Source organism: Lynx rufus, unplaced genomic scaffold (genome assembly GCF_022079265.1).
Source record: "Lynx rufus isolate CCGP_SWC_20201006 ecotype Redwood Valley unplaced genomic scaffold, mLynRuf1.p SCAF_23, whole genome shotgun sequence".
Taxonomy (NCBI): domain Eukaryota; kingdom Metazoa; phylum Chordata; class Mammalia; order Carnivora; family Felidae; genus Lynx; species Lynx rufus.
The window spans coordinates 22015001-22038179 of NW_025814838.1; the positions used below are offsets into that span (position 1 = coordinate 22015001).

Sequence of the window (23179 nt, forward strand, 5' to 3'; positions counted from 1 at the left end):
TGAAAAGAATAGGCAAATCCACACCAACAATGGTTTCCCGGGGTCAAGGGGCTGATTGGTGGGGCTGGGGAAAGAGAGAATGGGGACTAACCGCTAATCGGTAGAGAGATTTCTATCTGGGGTTAAAAAAACGTTCTGGAATTAGCGGTGATTGGCACAACCTTGTGAGTATGTGAAAAACCACTGAATTGTACAATTTAAAAGGGTGAATTTTGGGGACAACCGGATGGCTCAGTTAAGCGTCTGACTCTTGATTTTAGCTCAGGTCATAATCTCACGGTTTCTGAGATACAGCCCGGTGTGGGGCTCCCCAGACAGAGCGCAGCCTGCTTGGGATTCTCTCTCCTCTGTCTGCCCCTCCCCCCTCGCTCGCGCTCTCTCAAATAAATAAACTTTCAAAAAAGTAAGTAAAAGGGTGATTTTTATGGTATGTACGTTATATCTCTAAACCCCAACTAAATATTCTCTTCCCTTCAAAGCTACTCCTTCCCCCGTGTTCATAACCTCAGTAAACGGAACCACATTCCACTCAGACGCTCAGGCTAGAAACCTACAAATCTTAACGAGTCAAACTTCTGAGTATTTCTCCATTCTTTCCACTCCAACTCCCAATGCGGGCGCCCTCATTTCTCATCTACATTACAACATTCTCCTAATTGGTCTCACTGCCTCCAGTCTTGCCTCTCCACATCCTTCCTCACGTACATGAGGACGTCTCCCGAGGACCCAGGCCGGGTTGGAGCTCCAAGCACTACCACGAAACATACGCTCCTCCAACTTCAGCACGCGGGAAGCCCTCAGGCTGCACATCTTCCGGCCCCCGATCTCTGGTACCAACCAGGCCAGAGGGGTGAGCGGCGCTCCCTCACGCGGCCACCACCTCCCGGCCTCAGCCCGCTCGCTACTTCGGGCAGGGGGCTCTCCCGCCCCAGCGGGCCGGCGCGCCCTGCGACGCTGAATCCGAAGACATTTCCTGTGTCAACCGTGGTAGTGCCCTAAACTCACCCTGACTCTTCCTCAACACTTAAGAACCTTTGCGAGGTGCCACGCACGCAAGCGACCACGCGAGCCTCGAGAGCCACCCTCAGCAGCACCCCGCCTCGCGGCGTCCGGAAACTATCGCAGCTGCGCGCCCGGGCCGCGGAGGACGACGGGAAGAGAGCGTCCCGGGCCTTTCCGCGCCTGCGCAGACGCAGTCCTCCGCCGGGGGCGCCGTTTGGCGCATGCGTAGGCGCGAGAGTCTCCGTTGAGAAGGTGCCTCGGCGGCGCCGGAGGTAGGAGGAGTCGGGCTCTAGGGCCGGGAGTCTGCAGTTGGGAGAGAAGGTCCAGCCACCTTGGGCCCTTGCCGTTCTCGGTGGGAGAGAAGAGTCTTTCTCGCCCGCGGTGTAGAGGCAGGAGCCGCACTTGGTTGGAGGGCCTGGGGCAGCCTGAAGGGAGGACGGGTGGGCTGATCGGATACCCCGGGGTCGCGGCCCGGGCGTCAGTCCGACGATCGGAATTCGCCGTCTGGCTTAACAGCAGCCCGAGCCCTTGACAGCCCTTCCCCAGGCCGGGTCCCCCGCCCGCTTCCCTGGTGTCACCGGGTCGGAGCAGCGGGAGGGTCCGCCCCGCAGTGCCCATTCATTCCTGCAGCGGCGGGTACAAAGCGGAGTAGACCCAAGTCCCGACCCTCTGGAAACTTGCCGCTTCCTTCAGCAAGTACTGAGTGAGCACGTATAGGAGGTGGGCCGTCTTAGGGCTAGTATCCAAGGCAATGTGGAGACTCAGCGGGGTGTGGAGGGTGGGATTTGCTCTAGCTCCCCGCGTCCGGCAAGCTCAGCTCAGGGGCTTCTCCCTGCAGCCTTCTCTCCCACCACGTTCTCTTCGCTCCCATGATACCAAACTCTTTGCACTTAATTCAGCAAATAATTGTCGAGCTTTTTTTTTTTTTTTACAATTCAGGTACTTCACCAGGCCAAGCGAATACGAAATAAAATAGATGAGGCTGTGCCCTCTTGAAATTTGAGCTGAGTAGGGGACAGATACTGAGTAAATGAATGAAAATGTAGGAGTTGATGCCCTGGAACCACGCTGCGTGGATTTGATCCCAGCCCTGCCACTTCAAAGGCTGTGTGAACTTAAGCCAGTTCCTTATTCTTGTGCCTGACTCTTGCTGTAAAGGGATGACAATACAGTCTACCCAACAGGATTGTTGTAAGGATGACACGAGCTAGACTCGTAAAGCAGTTAGACCTGTGCCTGGCATACAGTAAGCATTCAATAAATGTTACCTGTTACAAACGGTGGTAATTGTGATAAATGCGATTGTGAAAACAGTGTGTGGTGACAGAAAATGATGGCAGTGGAGAGGGTCCGCTTGGATAAAGGATGAGGGGAAGCTTCTTTAAAAAGGTGACACAGAAGATGAGAATGGGCCAGCCATGCAAAGTAGGTTACAGGTGTCCATGTCTGCTCACCTCCAGAAAAATAGGTGATTAATTGGATTACTCGGACAGTGGAGGTTGCAATATGGTATTTGAAATAAACTTTGTTACTGGGTCATTCGGTTTTGACTTCTGAATCCCACTAAACTGTGCCAGTGTAAATAATCACACCCATAAGGCTCAGCCTTTGCAGTGGTCGCCGTTCGAGTTAAGTTTGGGGAGCTCTTGCTTGGGTGAGAGAGGGTGGAAAAAAAGTGGCCTTCTTTTGATTTGGAAACATTGCTCATGTCAGTGATGAATGAGCCTCCTGTACTCTTGTCTTTTGTTTCTTCCTGAGTGTTGAAGCTCACATTTTCTTCATTCCTCTTGACCCTCCCCTGCACATTCAGTTGTCTGTTGACAGGGCCTGAGGGATAGTTTTTCTGCATTTGACGATCATCTTGTTTCTGCGGTAACTGCCCTTCATGGGATTCATTCATTCCCCAGATTTCAGTAAAAACAACACTCTTTCAAGATGCTCATGGTCTTTCTTTGATGGGTTTCTAGATCCCTCCCCCTGTGTTGTGCTGTGATATCCTGTAAGACCATGAGTTTGTGTTCACCAGGCTGTACTTGAGTATTTGACACAGGTACTGTTACTCTGAGGACTTTGTCCATACTCTCCATCCTCTTTACCTTCCTGGAAGGAAGGGCATAAAATGCAATGTCTGTCTAATTACATTTAGATGCTTTTGGTTTTCCACAGATGTGACATTGAATGAACCAATGTGCTTTATCACTATGGAGATCTTGGAGAATTGCCTGAGCATGAAGTTCATATGTATCCTACCTTGGAGGCATCTGTTGGACAGCAAAAGCTCTCAGATGTGAACTTTAAATGTGCTGCTTAACGCAGACTCTGTGTGAAGAAAGGCATTTAAATTCTTATGCGGGGGAAAGCACGACTTTTTGCTCAATTGTGCAAACTCTCCAGCTGTCCTAGTGAGAAGTAGAGAGCAGCCGTGATGGAGCTACAAGTCTGAAGGAGGCCCTGCTAGGCTTGTTCTTGGGTCCCCAAATAGACCTCAAATCTCTGAACAATACTTGAGAGCCTTAAAGTTGGTCAGATGATGGATGAGTCGGACGATGATTTTAAGGAGCTCTGCGCCACCTTTCTCCAAAGGGTGAAAAAGAATGGCACCAAGGAAGTGTCGGGGGAAAGGAAGACACAAAAGGCCTCAAACAGCACTGAGACAAGTAAACCGAGAAGGACCAAACCAACTGCTACCAAGAGCAAAACCCTTCAAGGCCCCAGGGAGAAGAAAACTCGGTCTGGCAGCCAGGCCCCGAGGACTAAAAGGCAAGGGGCACCCAAGTGGCAGGAGAGCAAACCAGCTCCCCCTGAGAATGGAGGGGGAGGTGCGCCTGCCTCTGCTGTGCTCCAGGAGAATGTGCAGAACACCCAGACAGGTAACTGGGCCAGAGCCACGGGCAGTACGTTTCCAGAGAGGAAACCAGAGATGACTCTACTGTTTTACACCAGGAGTCAGAAAACTTCCTGCAAAGGGCCGGGTAGTAAATTACTTTGGCTCTGCAGCCATGGTCTCTGTTGCAACTTCTCAACTCCCTAGGCAGTGTGTAAGCAAATGAATGGGCTGTGTTCCAGCAAACGTCATTAACGAAAACAGGCAGCCAGCCTGAGGACCATAGTTTGCTGACTCCTGTTTTAAACAGTGGTCAAATATAACCCCTTCATGAACTTTCTACATGATTATATTTGTGGCCCTCTGCTCTTTCAGAGTTTCCTATTAATCTTTACATTATGTAGTTGACACAAGTTACATGAACATGAAAATAATGCTGCTTCTCATTTTCTTGAATTTATTCCAGAGTGGGTAAGTTGCAATGGGGCCAGCCAGTTCGTTTAGGCTGCTCAGAAGGCAGTAGGAAGCTGCCAGATGGGTTTAAACCCCAAGAGAATCTTCAGGTCCTTCCTTTCTCCTCCAGCACCTTTGTTCTTTTCTTTTCCTTTGTCTGTTTGAAGCAGGTTTCTTACCCTGCTGCCCTTGGTGTACTGAACCATATTGTGTATGTAGCATGCCTTCTTCAAGCAGAGCTGAGAACCAGCCTTGCATAAGATATTTGGGCTCCTGGGTTCTGTGTCTAAATATTTCTCACCTTTACTTCCTGATCTTAAGTGATATTTTTTACCTAGTGTGGTCAGCATGATCTCTCAATGGAGTGGTGGTAAACACTTAGCTGGCAGAGACCGTTGTAAGGCATCAGTGATGTTACCGAAACGTCGTTGGTCCCTCATGCACCCTTTGGGAGTCTAGCGAAAGCCACGCATGACTCCCCCAGAAAACCGCACCCCCGTGCACACCTGTGAAACTGGCATAAAACTGCAGGGCTTCGTGGATCCCCACCAGAGGCCATCTGTGGACGCCAGGTTACCGAACTTATGACCTAGGAGGATCAAAATGTTTGTCTTTAATATTTCTTTAATAACAGCTTTAGAGAGAGAATTCACATTCTATAAAATGCACACTCTTCAAGCATACAGTCCAGTGCTTTTAGCGTACTCACAGAGCTGTGTAGTCATTACAACTCCGCAGTTTTTGAACATTTCCATCAGCCCAGAAATAAACCCTGTGCTCATTAGCAGTCACTCCCTGTTCCCCCTCCCACCAAAGATATTTGTGACAGGTCTATTTATATTCCCCCCAACGGGGAGGACACCAATAATCACTCCTATTCACACTTGAGGGTTAAACTCAACCAGTTGGTAGAGGGCCCCTTGAGACTTGGGTCTAACCTGGATCTGGTGGAAGGCTTTGTTTCTCCAGCTAGAACACATGCCTGTGAATGTTTTCCTCCTTGCCAGAGGACGCTCGGGACAGCGACTCCCAGCCCCCTCCTTCCCATCTGACTGCGATGGGGCCCAGTCCCTCCAAACCCCGGGCAGCCGAGCTCGTCCTGCAGCGAATGCAGCAGTTCAAGAGAGCAGATCCTGAGCGCCTGCAGCATGCTTCCGAACGGTGCTCCCTGGAGTCTGCAGTTGAAGAAAACCTCCCGAAGGGCCCTCGAGAGGAGATGACGGCAGGGGACGGTATGATGGGAGTTTCACATCTTCCCCTCAGGGATAAGTTTTAACTCGGGGTGGGGGGCGGGGGAAGGGCAGGGCAGAAAGGAGCTGACATTCCAGGAGTTTCTGGTGGGGGCGGGCTCTCTGCCCGGGATTGTACCTTGGCCATTCATTGTTGCTAGCCAGAGAATGAAGGGTCCCTTGGGTCATTTCTCACCTACTTTCTTTGACAAGATACCTCTCCCTCTTTTTATTTATTTTTATTTGTTATTTTTTAGAGACAGAGAGTGTGAGTGGGGAGAGGGTCAGAGAGAGAGGGAGAGAGAATCTTAAACAGGCTATATGCTCAGCACAGAGCTTGATGCTGGGCTCGATCCCATGACCCTGGGATCATGACCTGAGCCAAAATCAAGAGTCAGATGCTCTACTGACTAAGCCACCCAGATGTCCCTATTTTGGCTTTTTATTACAAAATTTTTCCCACGCACAAAAGTAAATATATATTACAATGAACCTCCATATCCTCAACCTGTATTTAACAATGAACATCTTGCCATCTATTTGTATGTCTCTAAGTGTACATGTTTCTTCTATACCATTAGAAAGGAAGTTCCAGACATCATGATGTTTCACCCCTCGATCTCCTACGTGATCAAAGTGTTGCTGCCACACCTAATTCCATAATTCTGCCTGGTGTCCGCTTCATATTAAAATGTCCCCACTTGTCCCAGGGACAGTTTTATAGCTGGTTTCTTTTTTTTCTGAATAAGGATCCGTCAGAACTAGATGTCCACAAACTGCATCTGCGACAGTTTAGTAGTGTCTTAAAGTCTAGACTCTAGAATAGCCCCCTTGTCTTTTTCACGATTTTTTCATTAGTGTAGGACAACTGTGTTTGAAAATTTCCCACTTTTCTAGACTTATTTGCTCACGGTGTCATTTAACCACTTCCTGTAAGCCCTGTGTTGCATCACACGTGAGTAGACTAGAGGTCTGAGTGGCTCAGGGTTAAAATAGCTTGGCAACAACGTTACAGGTGGTGTGCCCCAGGAGGCAGTCCCATTCTTTATCCTGGAAACAACAGGAGCCCTCCTCCCTGGTGAAAAGACACACACGAGGGAAAAAAAAATAGGAAGAGACTGCATAGATGGTCCTACAGCTAATAAATATGGAGTCTCTTGGTACTGACGTGCAGATTTCCCCTTGGGAGCACTAAGGATTCTCAGGCTACCTCTGAGGTCCACGCAGGCAGCAATGTGGCAGCTGCTTCGTCATTAGTCCCCACAGCACCAACAGGGTGCACAGGAGTTGCTCAGCTAGAACACGAGCTCGGCACCCGCCCTCCATGGGACTCGGTGTTTCCATCGATCTTCACAGCAAAGCCAGTCATGCTCAGTATTCAGGAGACAGAAACCATTTCTTTGTTTAAAAAAAAAAAAAAATAGGGCACCAAAATGAAGGGTGATGTGTTTCTGGCTTTAGTGGAAAGAGGGATAGACTGTAGGAATATTCAAGGACTGAGGATTTGTGAAGTTCTCCGAGCACCTCCCTGTGAGTGCCAACGGTCTGCTCCAACAAATTCAGATGTGACAGAGGGCCGCAGCCGTGGCCCAGCCACTGAGGGCGCCATCTCCAGACCAGAACCAGTCAGTCCGTCCTTTGGTCTGATGCTGAGAAGGAGACTCACCTTTGAAGACAGAAAGGCATTTATTTCACTTTGACCTGTTTTTTCTAGGATGGGAAACAAAAGGTCCTAGCAGTAGGAAAGGCTGCACTTTGAAGAGAAAACCTAGATTTATTGGAATAGGAGCCTTGCAAGCCTGGAACGCCCGAGGCGGACTTTCGCAGAAATGGGGAAAACGGAAGGCGCGTTCTCCAGGACGCTGGTGCTCAGACGGTGGCCCTGACCCGTCAGAAATGCGGAATCTCAGGCCTCCCCTAGACCTGTGGGATGCAGACCTGCGCTTTAACAGGCTTCCCAGGGTTCTTCTGCACACTTGGGGGAGTTCCTGTTCCAGGGGCCCTGCTTACATCCACACTCACCGGACAGGGCAGGGCCGGGTCTGCTTTCTCCACACTCCATCCACTGTGGGTGCTCCGTGAGGCCTGGCAGGCGGTGCAGGGGTATGCAGGTGAGCTCGTCCTCATGGGTCTTTGTGCCTCTTCACAGGGTCGGGGCCCTGGCTCCCTGCCACAGAGAGTGACGCGGCGGTGGCCTTGGCCCTGCAGCAGGAGTTTGGGCAGGAACAAGCATCGTTACCTGATGAGAACCTGGAGGAGACAGGGTTGTTCTTCTGCCAGATCTGTCAAAAGAACCTCTCAGCCATGAACATGACACGGAGGGAGCAGCATGTGAACCGGTAGGAATGGCCTGTCGCCTCTCTGTGGTCACCTCTCCCGTGGGTGTGACAGGTCCAGCGGAATCTGTGGTGGGAATCCGGAGACACCTGACCGTGACCATAGCACCTCAGTGTTGGCATCAACCTGTCCTTGCTGTTTTTTTACATAGCTTTATTGAGATGCCTTTCCCATATATACAGTTGATCCTTTTAAACCGAACTGTTCAGTGGCTTTTATTTATTATGTCCAGAGTTGTACAACCGTTACCACAGTCAATTTTAGAGGATTTTTACTCCTCCAAAAAGAAACCCTGTACCCATTAGCACTCACTCTCCCTCCCCACCCCCACCAACGCCCACCCCAAGCCCCTGGCAGCCGCTCATGCACTTTCTGTCTCTGTGGATTTGTCTGTTCCGGACGTAAGTGGAATCACACAAGATGGGGCCTTTTGTGTCTGGCTTCCTTCACTCAACATACTGTTTTTGTGGTTCATTCAGGTTGTAGCACAGATCAGAATTCTGTTCCTTTTTACGGTTGAAGAATGCCCCATTGTTTGCATAGACCATGTCTCATCCATTCTTCCGCTGGCGGGTGAATGTGTTTCTACCTTTTGAATATTGCGAATAGAGCTGCTGTGAGCGTGTGTTTCGGGTATTAGCTTGAATGTTTGCTTTCAGTTCTTTGGGGTATATACTTAGGAGCGGGATTGCCTCCGTGTAACCTGTCCTTGCTTTCTTCAGCCGGCTTTGCTAACAGATCCCTAAATGTAGGGGTTCGGAGGCTGAGCAAAGGCCGCGTGGGGGAGCTGGCTGTGGCCCGCAGCATGTCCGTGCTGACGTGGACGCAGGTCTGCTACAATCCACGTTATCAGGGAGAGCGTTCTGTGTTCACCGTCTTCCTCCAGGTGCTTGGATGAGGCTGAAAAGGCACTGGCACCCACCACACCACGGATCCCCGAATGCCCGATTTGTGGGAGGCCGTTTCTCACCCTGAAGAGCAGAATCAGTCACCTGAAACAGTGCGCGGTGAACATGGACGTGGGCCCCCAGCTCCTGCTCCAGGCCGTGCGGCTGCAGACGGTTCCGCCGGAGGGGGCCTGTGGCACACTGGCATCAAGGTGAGTCACATGAAAAGGAGGAACACCACAGAAACGCTTTTTTTCTTTTTAAAGCCTTTTGTAGTGTTAGAGAACAACGGAACCCTAGACCCCTCCCTAGATTCTGGAAACGAAACATTTGAGAAGGAAATCAGGCACAGTGCCCACTAGCATGGAGAGGAGACAGATTCTGTATCCTCGAAGGCTTTGAGATGGTCCACACGGGTGTGTCTACGCAAAGGACTGGCTGGACTGGTTTCCTGGAGGGCCTTTCTGAGCTTTTTCCATTCTCGGCATCCTGTGGTTGGTGCCCTCTGAGGCAGTGAGGAATTCGGTAGCCCGCTGTCCCGTGTCTGTGTCCCGTGTGCTGTGGCACAGCTTCCACCTCCACGCGGTCCGATTCTCACACCATTAACGTTAAAGGACTCAGCATCGTTCAAAGAGTTGTCAAGACAGAAGCACAGGCCTTTTTGTTAATGTGCATGAATTAAATGCATAAGTGTCACAATAAGAGGCCTGCACGTAGCTAGAAACAAGTCCTTGGTGTGCAAACCACAGGTACGCGGGCAGCTCAGCTCCCCTGCACCTTGCCCCTGCCACGGTGGACGCCGGCATTACAGGGAACAGTCTAGTGCCGGCCCTGGACTTTTGCAGGTTTGGGACTTCTTTCCTTTGACAGCTGTCAAGAGCAAAGGGAAGGCCAAGGGCGTGGCTCTGTTTGTCCTGGCCGGTGTCTTGCACACAGGTTATGGGCATCTGAGCTGGGCCAGTGGTGGGACTGGGGTGGGCAAAAGTCAGTTCTTAGCTGGTGAGCCTGTCTGTATTGTAGCACATCAACAGCAGCATCTCAGAATTGGAAGCTTTAAGGACCTAGCATAGATATTATCTAAGCCATTGTTGTCTTTCAGTAGGACTGGATGACAACTACTTACTCAGATGAAATATATCTGCTTTTTAAATACTTCCAAGAAGAGACACAAGATGTGTGTGGGTCCTTCTAGAAGGTTGTTAAAGTAGAAAACGACAGCCGATGGACACCCTCACTGAGGCTTTGAGACTCACCTGCCCTAAGGCGAAGCCTGGTGTGTGTGGAACTCTGGGTAGTGGATACTGGGATGGCCCCTTTCTCTCTGGGGGGCTATGGTTATCATGTGGGGTTCCCAGGAAGTTGAACCAAATTAGGGCTTGTGTAGATCTTCCGAAGTGATATCTGAGATTCTTGAGCCATCCCTGGCCCAGGGGAGAGCATGAGCTTCTCTGGAAAGACCAGAGGTACCTTCCAGAGCAGCCCCACAGCTGGGTTTGCGCTCCCGGTCTCTCTCTCACCGTTGCCCTCCTATTTCTCACTCGGCCTGTTGGGATTCACCAGGCAGTCTGCGTTCTCCAGCCAGAAAGTCCTTTAAGTAAATCTCCTCCAAGCTGGCTGACCATGTTGGTGGTCTAAGCTGGGAGTCCTTTCCTTCGGACCTTGGACAGAGGCTCCGCCCACGGGCCCCTGCAGGAGGGGAAGGGATCCTTTCGTGGCCAGTGTGGCCAAGGGACTGCCTGAGGGGCATCTGAGGTATGGTTGGGCAGAAGTTGGTGGAATCCAGGAAGCTGACTCACAGCCGTCGAATGTGGGCTCCATTGGCAGGGTCTGGCCACACGGAGCATGTGCAGGTACCATTTACAGCTTTGTACGTCTGCCAAGAACTCAGCTGCGTAGCATCACATGGAAGGTCCCAGAGCCTCTGCTCTCCGGGCCGCAGCGAACGTGGCCCAGAATCATTTGAGCTTACACAAGGCAACAGGATGAGTACAGCGAATGCCCAGAGCAATTGACGCCTCTGTCTGATGAGTTCACATTTATCCCTTTTCTCTCCTGACCAGAGAGTAGAAGGGGTCCAGGCCTCTCTGGTCCAGCGGGGACCGCCTCAGAAGAGGAAGCGCTCACACTTCCGGCGTCACTAACCTGTTTGGCTGTCTTTTAAGCTTCAGCCATCACACTAGAGGTCTGAAGCGGAGGGGAGCCACCAACCAGAAGGAGCTGCAGAGGAAGCGGAGGGTCACCAAGCCTGAGGCGCCGTCCGAGGACTTGCTGGTGGCCATGGCCTTGTCCCGGTCTGAGATGGAGCAGGAGGCTGTGCCAGCGGCGCTCAGACTGGGAAATGCCTTTTCTGAGAGGATAAGACTGGGAGCAGGTAGGCGCATCCCTGCGGGGGGAGGCTCTCCACGCTGCTGGCCGAAGGTGACTGCGGCTGGGCCTTGTGACCCTTTGCTTCTGTTTACCTCCAGAAAAGAAGAGCCGCAAGAGGAAGGCGCCTCTTTCCCCTCCCCCGTTGTTAGTCCAGGACCCGGAGACCACGGGGAGGCTGACGGCGGATCGGGTGGCCCAGCTCTTTGCCGAGGAGGTGGAGCTGTCCAGCACGCCGCCGCTTCCCACGAGCAGGATTCTAAAGGAAGAGCTGGGAAAGGCCGGGCGGTGTCTGCGGCCACCTGGAGGGAAGCAGAACTTTCTGTGGGAAGGCAGCGCCCTGACTGGAGCCTGGGCCCTGGAAGCCTTCTACACAGCAAGCCTGGTCCCTCCCATGGTGCCCCAGCGGCCCGCAAAGGTGCGCCCTCCCCTCTGGGCATACGGGGGGCTCTGGGGAGAGGCCAGCAGCTCCAGGAATGCAGCACTGGTCATCAACAGAAAGTCTGAAAAGGAAGGAAGGGTAGGAAGTTGAGGGGCGCTGACTGTAGCATGTTTCTGTGTGTAGGAACTGATGGCTCTCCTGGGAAGAACTGGCCAGTTTCCCACATGTATCCTGTCCCTGGAGAGTGTGACTGAAATGCAGTCCAGGACCCCACCCCCGGGAGGGCTGGTATAACCCACATATGGTGGGGCCCAGGAACCAGCCTGATGCAGGTGTGCCTAGAGTCACTAAGCTTGAGGCCATTTAGATGACGTTAGGAGGACAGGGCCTTCAGGAACCTTCCGCAGACATAGATGCAGCAGGCATGGCCTTCACTGTGACAGAGAAGTCCGGTGATAGATGGTGAGGGACAAAAGCTTCACAGGGTTGCTCTGGGCTGTGGCTGGCACTCTCAGGGATCCTCTGCGTGGCGGCTTCTGCAGTAGCCATTTGGTCACTCGGCTTTCTGACTTCTTTCAGGCTCTTACACAGGAGCCCGTGCTCCTCCCAGGGCTGCCTGACCAGCCAGAGCTGGGAGTGCAGACGCCACCTGCTGTCCCCAGTGCCCACCCTGCAGGCCACGGCCCCAGGAGCCCAGGCCCCTCCGCCAGCCAGAGGGAGCACCAGGCCCTGCAGGACCTTGTGGACCTGGCGGGAGAGGGGATGAATGCCAGCCCATGGCCCTGCAGTGGGGGACCAGCCAGCCCGGGAGGGGTTGCAGGTGAGACACCGGATGGGACACCTGGGCCAGACCCGCCCCCCGCCCCGGCCGTGGCTGCAGCGTCACTGGCTAGTCCTTGTGACGTGGTGATAGCCGCTCAGACCTGGGGGTCTCTGGCTTGTCCCCAGAAGATGGGGAGAATGCGGTCTCTGTAAGTGCTTTCCTTTTTTCTCAGATGAATGTCGTGTTGGTGAGTCTGTCACAATTACCTTAAACTTTAACCCAGAACACAGCCCTTTTCCCAGAGCAAGAGACCTGCAGGCTACTTGTGTCTATTTCACCACCCTGTACCTCTGGGTGAGGGGGTAAAACCTATCAGTAGGTGGTTCACTTCAGTGAAGAAGCCCTCAGGTGACAAGTACCTCCAGGGTGCCTCTGGGGTCAGCCGGCTGACAGGTGATGCCTGGAGACTGACGTTGCCAGATGTGATGTTCTTTTAACCTGTGAATTCTCTCAGGGATGGATTTGTCACCCACTGGCCTTCCACTGACTGGGTTTATCCCGCCACCCCAGGAAGAGCAGCTGGAGAGGGGCGGCCAAACTTCGGTAAGGACCGGGCTTCTCCCTGAGGGCCGGGCAGCCTGGCCCTGCTCCCGACCCTGTGGTCCTGGCCACTGAGTCAGCTCACTGTCTCCAGACCCTTCCACAAGTGCACTGGACCCTCACTGGCCTTTGAGCTAAGCCAGGCAAGAGACCACAGGAGTCTCCTGTCCCCTCTAGGGTTCTGCCATGAGGCTTCTGTCCCTATCGCCACTGCACTCTAGGGTACCACGGTAGCCAAGCCCCGGGAGCCTGCTCTGTCCTGAGAGCCCACAGGGATCACCGCTGCTCTGTGAGGGGCTTCGTTCCCTGAACTTTCATTCATGTGTTCAGCATCTACTGTGCCCCTCTGACATCAGGTCCCAGGCTGGCCTCCGGATAATGGTTCACGTTCCCTGTTGGTGACGCTGGGTTGGAAGTTGGGTTTTCCTTAGAGAGGATGTCATCCTGTTAGTATATCGGTATCAGCCAAACCCTTCACACCACGGTCTACCTGATGACCGTGGCACGGGGTCGGAGAAGGGACTCGGAGCTCCCGTCAGCCCGGTACCTGAATGGTGAGGGCTCAGGATCCTTGCCTGTCACATCGGGCCGCACACGGTGTTTATGAAGCACTTAGCCCAACGTGCACCCTGCTCACCCTGCTCGGCCACGGCTAATGCCTCATCTGCAGCTCTCTTGCAGCCGTCATGCCTCCACTTGCTTGTCCCCCACATTGTGGGCCAGGGGATTCCGGGTAATGGAGAACCTGAGCAAGAAGCTAGCGTGCTGTCCCATATTGTTGAGAGCCTCAGGGTAATAACAGGTGGAACCCGGCATGCGAGCCTTGTGGACAGGAGCTCAAGGCACCCCTAAAGTTGGGGAACTTGCTGTTAGCCCGGTCTGCTCTCCCTCCTTCCAGCTCACCCTCAGTTTGCTGCTGGCTGACTTCAGAGCCATGGTCAATAACCCACAGCTGAGCGACATCCAGCTTCAGACAGACAGCGGGGAGGTGCTTTACGCCCACAAGTTCGTGCTTTATGCCCGCTGCCCCCTTCTCATGCAGTATGTGAGTATGTCCCCTCTCCCCCCTTCTCCCTCTTCCTCTCCTGCCCCTCCCCTCCTTCCTTTCTCTCCTTCTCCACTCCTCCCCCTCCCCTCTTCCCACCCCCCCTCCGCCTCCCCCCCCCGCCCCCTCCCCCCTCCTCTCCCCCACCCCTCCCATTCTGGGTGCTCTCTTATGCTCCCTTCCACTCTGTCCAGGCTCTCCCTCTGTCTTCCCACCCCCTTCACTCCCCTCCGCACCCCCCCTCCCTGCCCACGCTCTCACCCGTCTCTCCATCCTCTCAGTTATACTTCACGGAGAAGACCTTTTTGAGGTTAGGAAGCAGTATGAGGAAATGAACTGAGGATTGGGAAACATCAGATTTCTTGATTCACTGAATAAAAATCCACTTTTCCCCAGAATTTTTCCCTTTTCCTCTGTGTCTGTAATTATAAAGTCATCCTCGACCTCTTGAAGGTTGAGCTGCTGACAAACGTTTCTGCACTGACCCGCACCGACACGCATTTAACTTGAACGTTGTGTCGCAGGATCCAGGAAGCTACTGTCGGCCTCTCCCAGAAGGTTCTAGTGCCTCTGATGTGTCTGTCGAGAGGGAAACGACCGGGTGCTTAAACACCCATCATGGTCTGCTATTATCAACGGCGACGTCCTATGGCCTGACCACAGAGCCCGCGGGGCAGACTGGCGCGACACTGGCTGACGCTGGCGCCGGGGAAAGGCTGTGTGGAGGAGGGGCCCCCTCTGTGTGGCCCCCGAGTCAGGCTCGTGAGGTCGGTAAACCTCCTGTATTCTCCTTCGTTTTCAGGTGAACAGCGAAGGCTTCTTCGCCGTGGAGGACGGCGACGTGAAGAGCCAGCGCGCGCTGCTGGGTGGCGTGAGCGCCGAGGCTGCCCGTGCGCTCCTGCACTATCTCTACACCGCAGACCCCGGTGTGCCTCCCCGGCTGGTGCCCGGCCTGAGCGCTCTGGCCCGCAGGTCCGATCGTTCTTCCCGTTTACCTCACAGCGTCTGACGCTAACTGCCAAGGAGTAGCAGGTTGACGGCTCGCAGGAGGGCCAGGGCTGCGCCCTCTCTGTGTTAACCCCAGGTCTATGCTCAGTGGTGACCTCACCTGGGATGTACTGACTGGAAGTCTGGCCAGAGCGGGCGCTCGCGAGAGAGCCCAGCGCTGGTGGAGGACGGCCTCTGCCGAGTCACGTGGCTTGGAGCTCCCTGGGTGTGATGGGGGCGGTCCTCAGCTGCCCCAAAGCCCTGGCACTCCTTGGCCGTTCCACCACGAAAGCCTAGCGGCGGCCGTCCTTTCCCAGGTCCCAGAAAACAGAAGCAGCTAGGATGCGTAGTTTAACTCCCGCGGGCTCGCACCTAGTCCACGCAGCAGCCGGGAGGGGCAGCGTGCAGCTCCACAAAACGAGGGGAACCGTGTCCATCCGAGGCCGTGTCAGCCCTTGGGTGCGTCCTTGGGAGAGGACCAGCCTGCCCCTGGGGTTCTGAGCGTGCCAGTCAGACCACAGAGTGTTCAGGGACACGGCAGGTGGTGCCCCCATCGCCCCGGCTGACCTGTGACGGGTTCGCTGTCCTTGGTTTGCATCGGTCCAGAGCTCCGGGTTCCTCTCAGGGCAGCTCCAGCCGGGCCGCACCACCAGCTGCTGTCCTCCAGCTCGGCCCGATGCACCTTCCTGTTTGCGCAGCGGAGTCCAAGATCCCTTCCTTAAAGTCCCTGAGTTCCTTCTAGAGCTGAGTGGTGTGTGTGGGGCGGGGGCTGCTGGGTGTGAGCATGGGCGCCGTCTGGAATAGAGCAGGGAAGAGGCCAGGACTGAGTCAACGGCTGTCCTCCCCATGACCCTCACCTGTGCCGGGGCACCGGCTGCTGCCTCTGTGGGGTAGTGATGCGTGGCGTTTCCTGTTGCAGGTTCGGCGTTAGCGAGCTTGTTCTTCTGTGCGAACAAGAGCCTGATGTGATGGGTTCAGAGGACAGGCCACGGAAGGAGAAGGAAGACGAGGACTGTGAAAGCCGGGCGGAGAACTTCCAAGAACTCTTGAGGTCCGTGTGGATAAAGGAAGAGGAAGAAGCAGAGGCTTCACTGAAATCCGAGGGCTGTGAAGAAGACAGAGAAAAAGTGGATGAGGCAGAAATGGAAGAGATTTATGAATTTGCAGCCACTCAGCGCAAGCTGCTCCGGGGGGAGAGCACTCCAGAGGTCAAGGAAGAAACGGACCGGTTCGGGGAGGATGGTCCCTTCTCTGCACAAATCTCATTAAGTGTTCAGGTTCACGAACAGCCGGAAAATGGAGAAGAGATGGAACTGTGTGACCAGAGAAGAGATGAGGCCCCAGTCAAATGGAAGAGCGTGGGACCGTCCACGCCCCTGCGACTCAAGGGCCATGGTGCAGATGTAGAGACAGCAGGGTCCCCAGAGGAAGCACTGGGGCGTCCCGGCTCCTCTCGCCCTTCTCGGGGCGGCCGGACAGGGAGAAAGGAAGGTGCGTTTTGGTGCTCGGCTGCTGCTGCCGCTGAACAGCCCTTTTCATCGACTCCCAGAAGATGCCCTGAACCGTCGCAGACAACAAGTGAACTCCAGGAAGACAATGGCACGGCCACGAGAAAGGGGGCGGAGAGTCCTTGTACCCCTGCCCACCGGCAGGCACCCCCGTTGCGCCCGTGCCTGTCGAAGCTCCTTCAAGGCAGGAGTCCTGGCCGGCCACGCCCTTGCCCTCGCCCTCATCACACCGGCCAGTCGCCCAGCGGAGCTTCTAGGGCGGCCTCCCAGGACTCACCATCCAAGCAGAGGAGGGGCAGGAGCCTCTGCAAGCTACTTAAAGATCCAGGCCTTCAGAAAGGCAAAGAACGTGGTTCCTTGTTGGAATGCAGAAATAAAGGGGCTCTGGTGTCCCCAGAAAAATCTCCATCCATTGACCTCACCCAATCAAAACCTGGTCATTTGAGCTCCCGATCTCAGAATACTCCATCCAGCAAGAACAGAGAAGATGAGATTATCCTTTTACTGGACTCAGATGAAGAGCTGGAGCTGGAACAAACCAAAACAAAGTCAGTTCTTGATGGTCCCCTGGAAGAAAGGAAAGTGCTAGAAGTTAGCACCAAGTCTTCTGAGCTGTTTTCCGTCATCGACGTTGATGCAGATCAGGATTCTTTCCAAAGCCCACCACGAAGAGAGGCGGAACTGCTGTGTGGGGAGGAGAGGCCGCCAGGGAGCCAGGGCTCAGGGGAGGGCAGAGGGACCCCTCAGCTGTTCTGTGACCCCGAGAGCGGCCCTGAGGAGGACAGCACCACAGACGCCTCATGGCTGGTGCCCGCCACCCCCCTGGCTAGCAGAAGCCGTGACTCTTCATCCCAGACCCAAATAACAGGCCTCAGGTCCAGGGCTTTAGTGGATCACATGGTCCAGTTCAAACCCTGGGCCTCCCTAGAAAACAGGGATAGACCCGAAGCTGCAAATACGTGTTCGATAGCCAGGCCCCAGATGTCGCCACCGCACTTGGGCCCCATCATCGCAGGAAGCCCCGACAGCAGGGGCCCATGCAGTCCCCACCCCGGGCGCCTCCAGCACTTTGCTCTTCTGGCGGCCTGTCCCATCTCAGGGGGCCTCGCCGATTCCACGGGGCAGCTCCGGAAGCGCTCGCCCCTCGGGCCCAGCCTGCTGAATCAGGCCACCGCGAGTGAGGTGGTGGAGGTGGAGGACAGCGAAGACGAGCGGGAGGTGGCCAACAGCAGCCCCCTGCCGGACAACGACCCTCCGATCCCTGTTGACGACTGCCACTGGCACATGGAGCCCCTCTCTCCGATTCCGATCGACCGCTTGAATCTTGAGCTGACCGGGCCCCTGAGCACCAGTAGTCCCAGCGGTTACGGCCACTCCCCGGCCCTCTCGGGCACCACCCCCAACCGAGGAAGCCTTGCCGGCCAAAGAAAGGCTCCAGAGAAGTCCCCTCGGGCCGGCTCGCCTGGGAGCAGCAGGCAGAGCTTTCTGAACTCCGCTCTGTGGGACCACTGGGATGAAAAAGAACAGACGTCTCCAGAGCTCCTTCCTGCGGCCCAGACGCCGAGTGCTGATGAAGCTCAGAAATCAGAAGGGTTAGAGACGCCAAGTGAGTAGCGGGGCGGGCTGGGGGGTGGGGGTAGTTGTCTCTTACACTGTTTTACACTAAGGGGCTGGAGGGGACGGTGAAGACAGCGCAGGGCCGTCTGAGCCCTCCCTTCCGCCTTCCGGCTCAGGGACAGCAGGCTTGCTTCCAGAGTACCCCTTAGCCAGTTCGTATCCTTGCCTGGGTCCTAAGGCTCCCCTGGGCTCGGGTGAAAATTGCTGTCTTTGGACCCTGCTCGGGACTACTGAGCCAGCACTTCTGAAGGCCGACACGAACACCTCAGGTGCACCTCAGAATCGGCCAAGCGTGGTTCCTCCCGAGGTGAGACAGAGCTGCCGCGCCGAGCCCGCAGCTCCACTCCTGTGAGCACGCTCAGTGGAAGTGCAGTCAGGACCGAAACAGATCCTCGTACCCAAGTGTTCACGGCAGCCAAAGCGGGGAAATAACCCAGGCGTCCCTTAGCTGACGTGCAGGGGTAAAGGCAATGCGGTCCCATCCACGCAGTGGGGTATTATCAGCCACAGAAAGGACAGAAGTACTGACCTGGTACGTCATGGATGAACCTTGAACACACGATGCTCGGTGAGAGACCGGAGTCACGGGAGACCACATGCTCTATGTAATTCCATTTCCGTGACACGTCCAGAGGAGACACCCCTGTTAAGACAGGAACAGACGAGCAGTTGCCGGGAGGGGGGCGCAGAGAGAATGGGCAGCGTGCTGGGTACGGAATTGCCTTTTCGGGGTGACGAAGATGCTTTGGAGCTAGATAGAGGTGGGGGTGGCACCGCACTGGGAATGTCCAAAGTGCCTCTGGATCGTTCACTTTAAAATTACACGTGAATTTGCATCTCACTGAAAAAAACAAGAGGTGGGCAAGTGGGGGAGGTCCTTCCTCATCGACCAGCCCCCAGCCCCGTGGGGGGATGCCGTTTCCCAGCTCATTTCAGTCAGAGTCCCCCGTGCCAGTCCCTGAGGTGTTGCCCCCACCCTGTCCCCTGCCGGGCGGATCCTGGGGGAGCCGGGAAGGGCAGGGTTGCACCAAGCACTGGCTGGTAGCACGGAAGCAGCCTGCGGACAGAGCGTCTGCGTGCGACCGGTGTTTCATTTCCTCCTAAAACCCGAGACCATCTGGGCCTTGTTGACCAGCACTCCCAGCATTGAATGGACTTGAGAATTGCCTGGAGAACGTCTTAACGCATACACGGCCAGGCCTCCCACCCCACAGGTCTGGGGCTCGGCCAAGAATTTGCATCTCTAACCAGCCAGTTCCCAGGTGGTGCCGTGAGAACCACTGCAGGAGACATCAGACCGGGGGGGACCTCAGTCTGAATTTGAGGCGGGCTTCCACGAGGTGACAGGCTTTCTCAAATTATACAAAGACTTTTGTGCTTTTTTTCAGGAGACAGCCTGTTTTCATTGGAGTCTCAAAGGACTCCAAGCTCATAAAAAGGATAAGAACCAAATATATTCCTAAGTTGTCCCGTTTGTCTTTAAAATACTGACTTCTTTTCTAAAATAACAGCTTTACTGAGCTGTTATTTACACACCATAAAGTTTACCCTTTAAGATGTATAATCCAGTGGTTTTTAGGACATTAACAATGTTCTGCAACTGTGAGGGGCTGGGTAAAACGGGAGGGAGAGTGGGAGGTGCAGGCCTTATTCCCAGGACGAATGAGTAAGTCCTGGGAATAAAACAGCACAGGAACAGTCAGTGGTCTAACAGCGCACGGTGATAGACAGTAGCTACGAAACAAAAACGAAACCATACCCCTCGGTGGTTTTAGTACATTAACAGTGTTCCGCAAGCATCACCACAAATCCCAGAACATTTTCATCATTCCGTCAGCAGCCACTCCCGCTGCCCCTTCACCCCAGCCCCTGGCAGCCATGAATCTGCCTTCCTCCCTGTTCCCGCAGCATCGGCATCGCACAAGGGCTGTGGCCCTCATCACGTGCCGTGCGATGCTTTCCGAAAAGACACAATTCTAGACTCAAACGATGAAGGGGTGAACGTACTGCTCTCATGCACAACGGTGGCTAGGCTTCCTTCGAAGGCAGGATTTCTCTTGGTGATCCTACTGAGCTCCAAAGAGGTAAATCCAGGTCCCTTGTGCTGATACGTGTTTCTTTTGTTCTACCTAGAAGGTGCTCATTGGAAGAACTTGCCCCCGAAAGTGCCCATAACCCCAATGCCAAGGTATTCCATCATGGAGACCCCGGTACTGAAGAAAGAACTGGATAGGTTGGTGTTGTTCTTGAAAACTTGCTCCTGAGTGGTCCACTCCCTCCTGTGAGCGTCCAGGCTTTAGTGAGGCCGGAGATGAAGGTCCTGCTGTGGGGCTCTGGTAGCAGGAGCCGCTGGGGGTGGGAGAGTGTGTGACGTCTGGCTCTCCGCACACTGTTCCCGGAGAAGCTAAGAGAGGAGACTCCGTCAGGTGATCCATCGGGTGACAGGTCTCCATGAGCCATGTGGATGGAAATGGGACACTTGCCTTAACAGTCTGAATAAGGAGATCTGATTTTTTAAAAGAACATCAAAACTATCACATCCCAATCAATGCTGCTCCTCACCTTGGGCACAGAAGGTGTTCTCACTACCACCATCGCTCAGAACCTGGGAATGGCCCTTCTGGAATATTCTTCAATGTAAGCTCAGTTGGCCTGCAGAGTAGACCTCTCTGAATGCTCACAAAAGTCAGGCATTTAAGATTTCAGTTACACAAAGCCATTAATTTGATTTGTTGATAACTGTTTGCTCTTTGCTGAAGTTCACCTGTTTCCCCATTCAGGTTTGGCGTCCGCCCTCTACCCAAACGCCAGATGGTCCTGAAACTGAAGGAGATATTCCAGTACACTCACCAGACTCTGGAGTCGGACTCCGAGAATGAGAGCCAGTCCTCACGGGTGCTCCTGGAGGCGCCTCACAGCCAGACCCAAGCCAGCAAGACGTCCAAGGGCTCCTCCCATCAAGAGAATCTTCCTGGTGGAAGCCTCCCTCCAATGAGCAGGGAGGAGCCTCCAGGCCCTGATGGTGACGCCCAGCTCCCAGCCTCCCAGGAATCAGTGGCCTCCTCCGTGGACAGCAGTGACGGCTCCTTTAACTCACAAAGGTAACGGGACCGAAGGACAGGGCGAGTGGCTTCATAAGTCCTCCAGCCAGTGGGTCCGTGAGTTGGCGGAAGCAAGCCCAGCTGCCTTCTGCATTTGAACTGTAGGAAACCCAGCTGGGGTTACGGGCAGTCCCCCGTGAGCCTCCTGAGCAGACCTCTGGGGCTCCCGTATCCTTGCCCTCAGGATACTCTCGTGAGGGGGCGGGGCTGGCCTTCCCGGTAGCACCTGTTGCTGCCGGCAGTGGATTCTGGCCGAGGGTAGGATCCTGCCCCCGCCGCAGCAAGAATGGCAGGATTGCAGCGGCCTGGAGCTTCCTGCCACCCTGGGAGGTCATCCGTGCCACGTGTTGGGCTCTGCAGGGGACACAGAAACGCTCTTTCCCTCAAAGAGACTCCTGGTCTCGGGGTGCTGGAGAGGAGGGTCACAAAGTGTTTTTTGTCTGGTTCTTTGCAGTTCTTCCTGTGAGTTTGGAGTGGCCTTGGAGTCTGCAGGGGATGAAGAGGGTCAAGAGGAGATAAGTGCATCACAGACGGCCGCCCAGGCGGCAGCCACGGAGGAGGCAGTGAGGCGCTACATCCGCTCCCGGCCGGCCCTCTACCGCAAGGTCCTGCTCTATCAGCCCTTTGAGTTGGCCGAGCTGCAGGCCGAGCTGAAGCAGCATGGCATCCGCATGGCCCTGGGGAAGCTGCTGGATTTCCTGGATGCCCACTGTATCACCTTCACCACCTCCGCGGCCCGGAAGGAGAAGCTCCAGAGGAAGAGGCGGCAGCCCGTGGGCAAGAAGAAGCGGGGCAGGGCCGCGGGCCGGTCCGCCCCTCCCCACCCGCGGCCGTCCGCAGCCTGTGAGCGTCTGCAGCCCCCCTCGGCGAGCCAGGCCTCCACGGGCGTTTCGGGGCCTGGGGACCACATCAGCCCCCCGTGAAAGTGACGATGGCACTGAGGTGGTCGGCTTTCCCCAACTCCGTTTCCACGGTCCTCAGGGCCCCAGCCCCTTCCTCTTGTCAGTGCCCATGGTTTGTCTCCCTTTGTCTCCCTGTGACCCCGCCGTGGGCGGCCGCCAGCTAGCCAGGACGAGGTCTTTCGGGTACAGGGTGTCCTCGTCCTGAGGTGGACATCCAGGGCCAGCTTGCCCTTGCCCTGCCTTCCTTCTCGACACTTGGCCATAACCCCAGCCTCCACCAGCAGACCAGGTGCCCACAAGCCTGTCACTGCCACATGTTAGGTGCTCTGCTGGCCCACCCATCCCGCCTAGATACCTGTCATAGTCACCAGCAGTCTCCAAACTGGGCAGTGCGGGCGGGCCCGGCTTTGCCGGGTATGTGGGGGAAGCTATCTCCAGCCTCAGGAGCGGTGTGGAGTATGGGCGAGGGCCAGAAAAGAGGAAAGGTCTGGGTCTCTACATCCGTGTGAATGCCTCGTCTGTTTTAAATACGGTGCAGTCCATTTTATATGATGTGCAATAAAAACAAAAACGCTGTATAAAAAGTTTCCAGATACTACACTCTAGGATGAGGGAAGCTGGCTGGCAGCTGCCCCCACACCCACGTCTGCAGGTCTCTGTGACGGTCCTTCATTGCGAGGGGTGACCCAGGCCTGCTGGCTCATTGCTCTTTGGTTCTTAGGTAAGAGGCGTGTGCATTCGTTCATCCATGACTGTGAGTCCGTAGACCCACACTAAGCCCCTACCAAGCAATGAGCTCCAGCCCTCGATGCTCAAAGTGAGGCCTGGGGCCCAGCAGTGTCACCCCGGGGTGGGGGGGGGGGGTTGTTACAGATGCAGGCTTGGGCCTCTCCAGACCCACCGAGTCAGAATCTGCATTTTACTACGATGAGTTTGCAAAGCCTGCCCTGGCCTCTGCGCTGGGCCCTGTGGAGAGAGGTCAGACACAAGCCATCAGTCATCAGACTAGGTCTAGTCATCAGCCAGACCCTGGCCTGTCCTGAGCTCGGTCAGTGCTCAGGTGGCCCCCAGCGATGGCCTCCTGGAAGAGGGGCATTGTGAGCTGGGCCTCAGGTGCATGCAGCATTCAGGGAGGTCAGAGGGGCTTCTTGAACACGTACTGTGTGTCCTGGTTTGTG

At 55.0% G+C, this 23179-nt stretch overlaps 1 protein-coding gene across 2 annotated transcripts; it reads left to right on the forward strand.

The window, feature by feature from the left end:
- Positions 1–1332: 1332 nt before the first annotated feature.
- Positions 1333–22579, forward strand: SLX4 (SLX4 structure-specific endonuclease subunit). Of its 2 annotated transcripts, none has more exons than XM_047087417.1 (15): positions 1333–1722; positions 3169–3872; positions 5287–5511; positions 7658–7847; positions 8732–8944; positions 10895–11103; positions 11198–11514; positions 12058–12298; positions 12756–12844; positions 13740–13886; positions 14689–14858; positions 15793–17987; positions 20132–20231; positions 20779–21099; positions 21554–22579. In XM_047087417.1, the coding sequence occupies exons 2-15, from the start codon at positions 3530–3532 to the stop codon at positions 22020–22022; spliced, it is 5229 nt and encodes a 1742-aa protein (XP_046943373.1). In that variant the 5' UTR covers positions 1333–1722; positions 3169–3529; the 3' UTR covers positions 22023–22579. The 2 variants fall into 2 exon arrangements, with proteins under 2 accessions (XP_046943373.1, XP_046943372.1); XM_047087416.1 differs by lacking the exon at positions 1333–1722 and adding an exon at positions 2554–3052.
- The last annotated feature ends 600 nt before the right edge of the window (positions 22580–23179 follow it).

What these genes read in the sequence shown, in the direction of transcription:
- SLX4 (XM_047087417.1), top strand. Translation starts at nt 3,530, where the DNA reads ATGATGGATGAGTCGGACGATGATTTTAAGGAGCTCTGCGCCACCTTT. An exon ending in GAGGATAAGACTGGGAGCAG is followed by an intron (nt 11,104 to 11,197) that starts GTAGGCGCATCC and finishes GTTTACCTCCAG; the next exon opens with AAAAGAAGAGCCGCAAGAGG. An exon ending in CTGAGCGCTCTGGCCCGCAG is followed by an intron (nt 14,859 to 15,792) that starts GTCCGATCGTTC and finishes TTCCTGTTGCAG; the next exon opens with GTTCGGCGTTAGCGAGCTTG.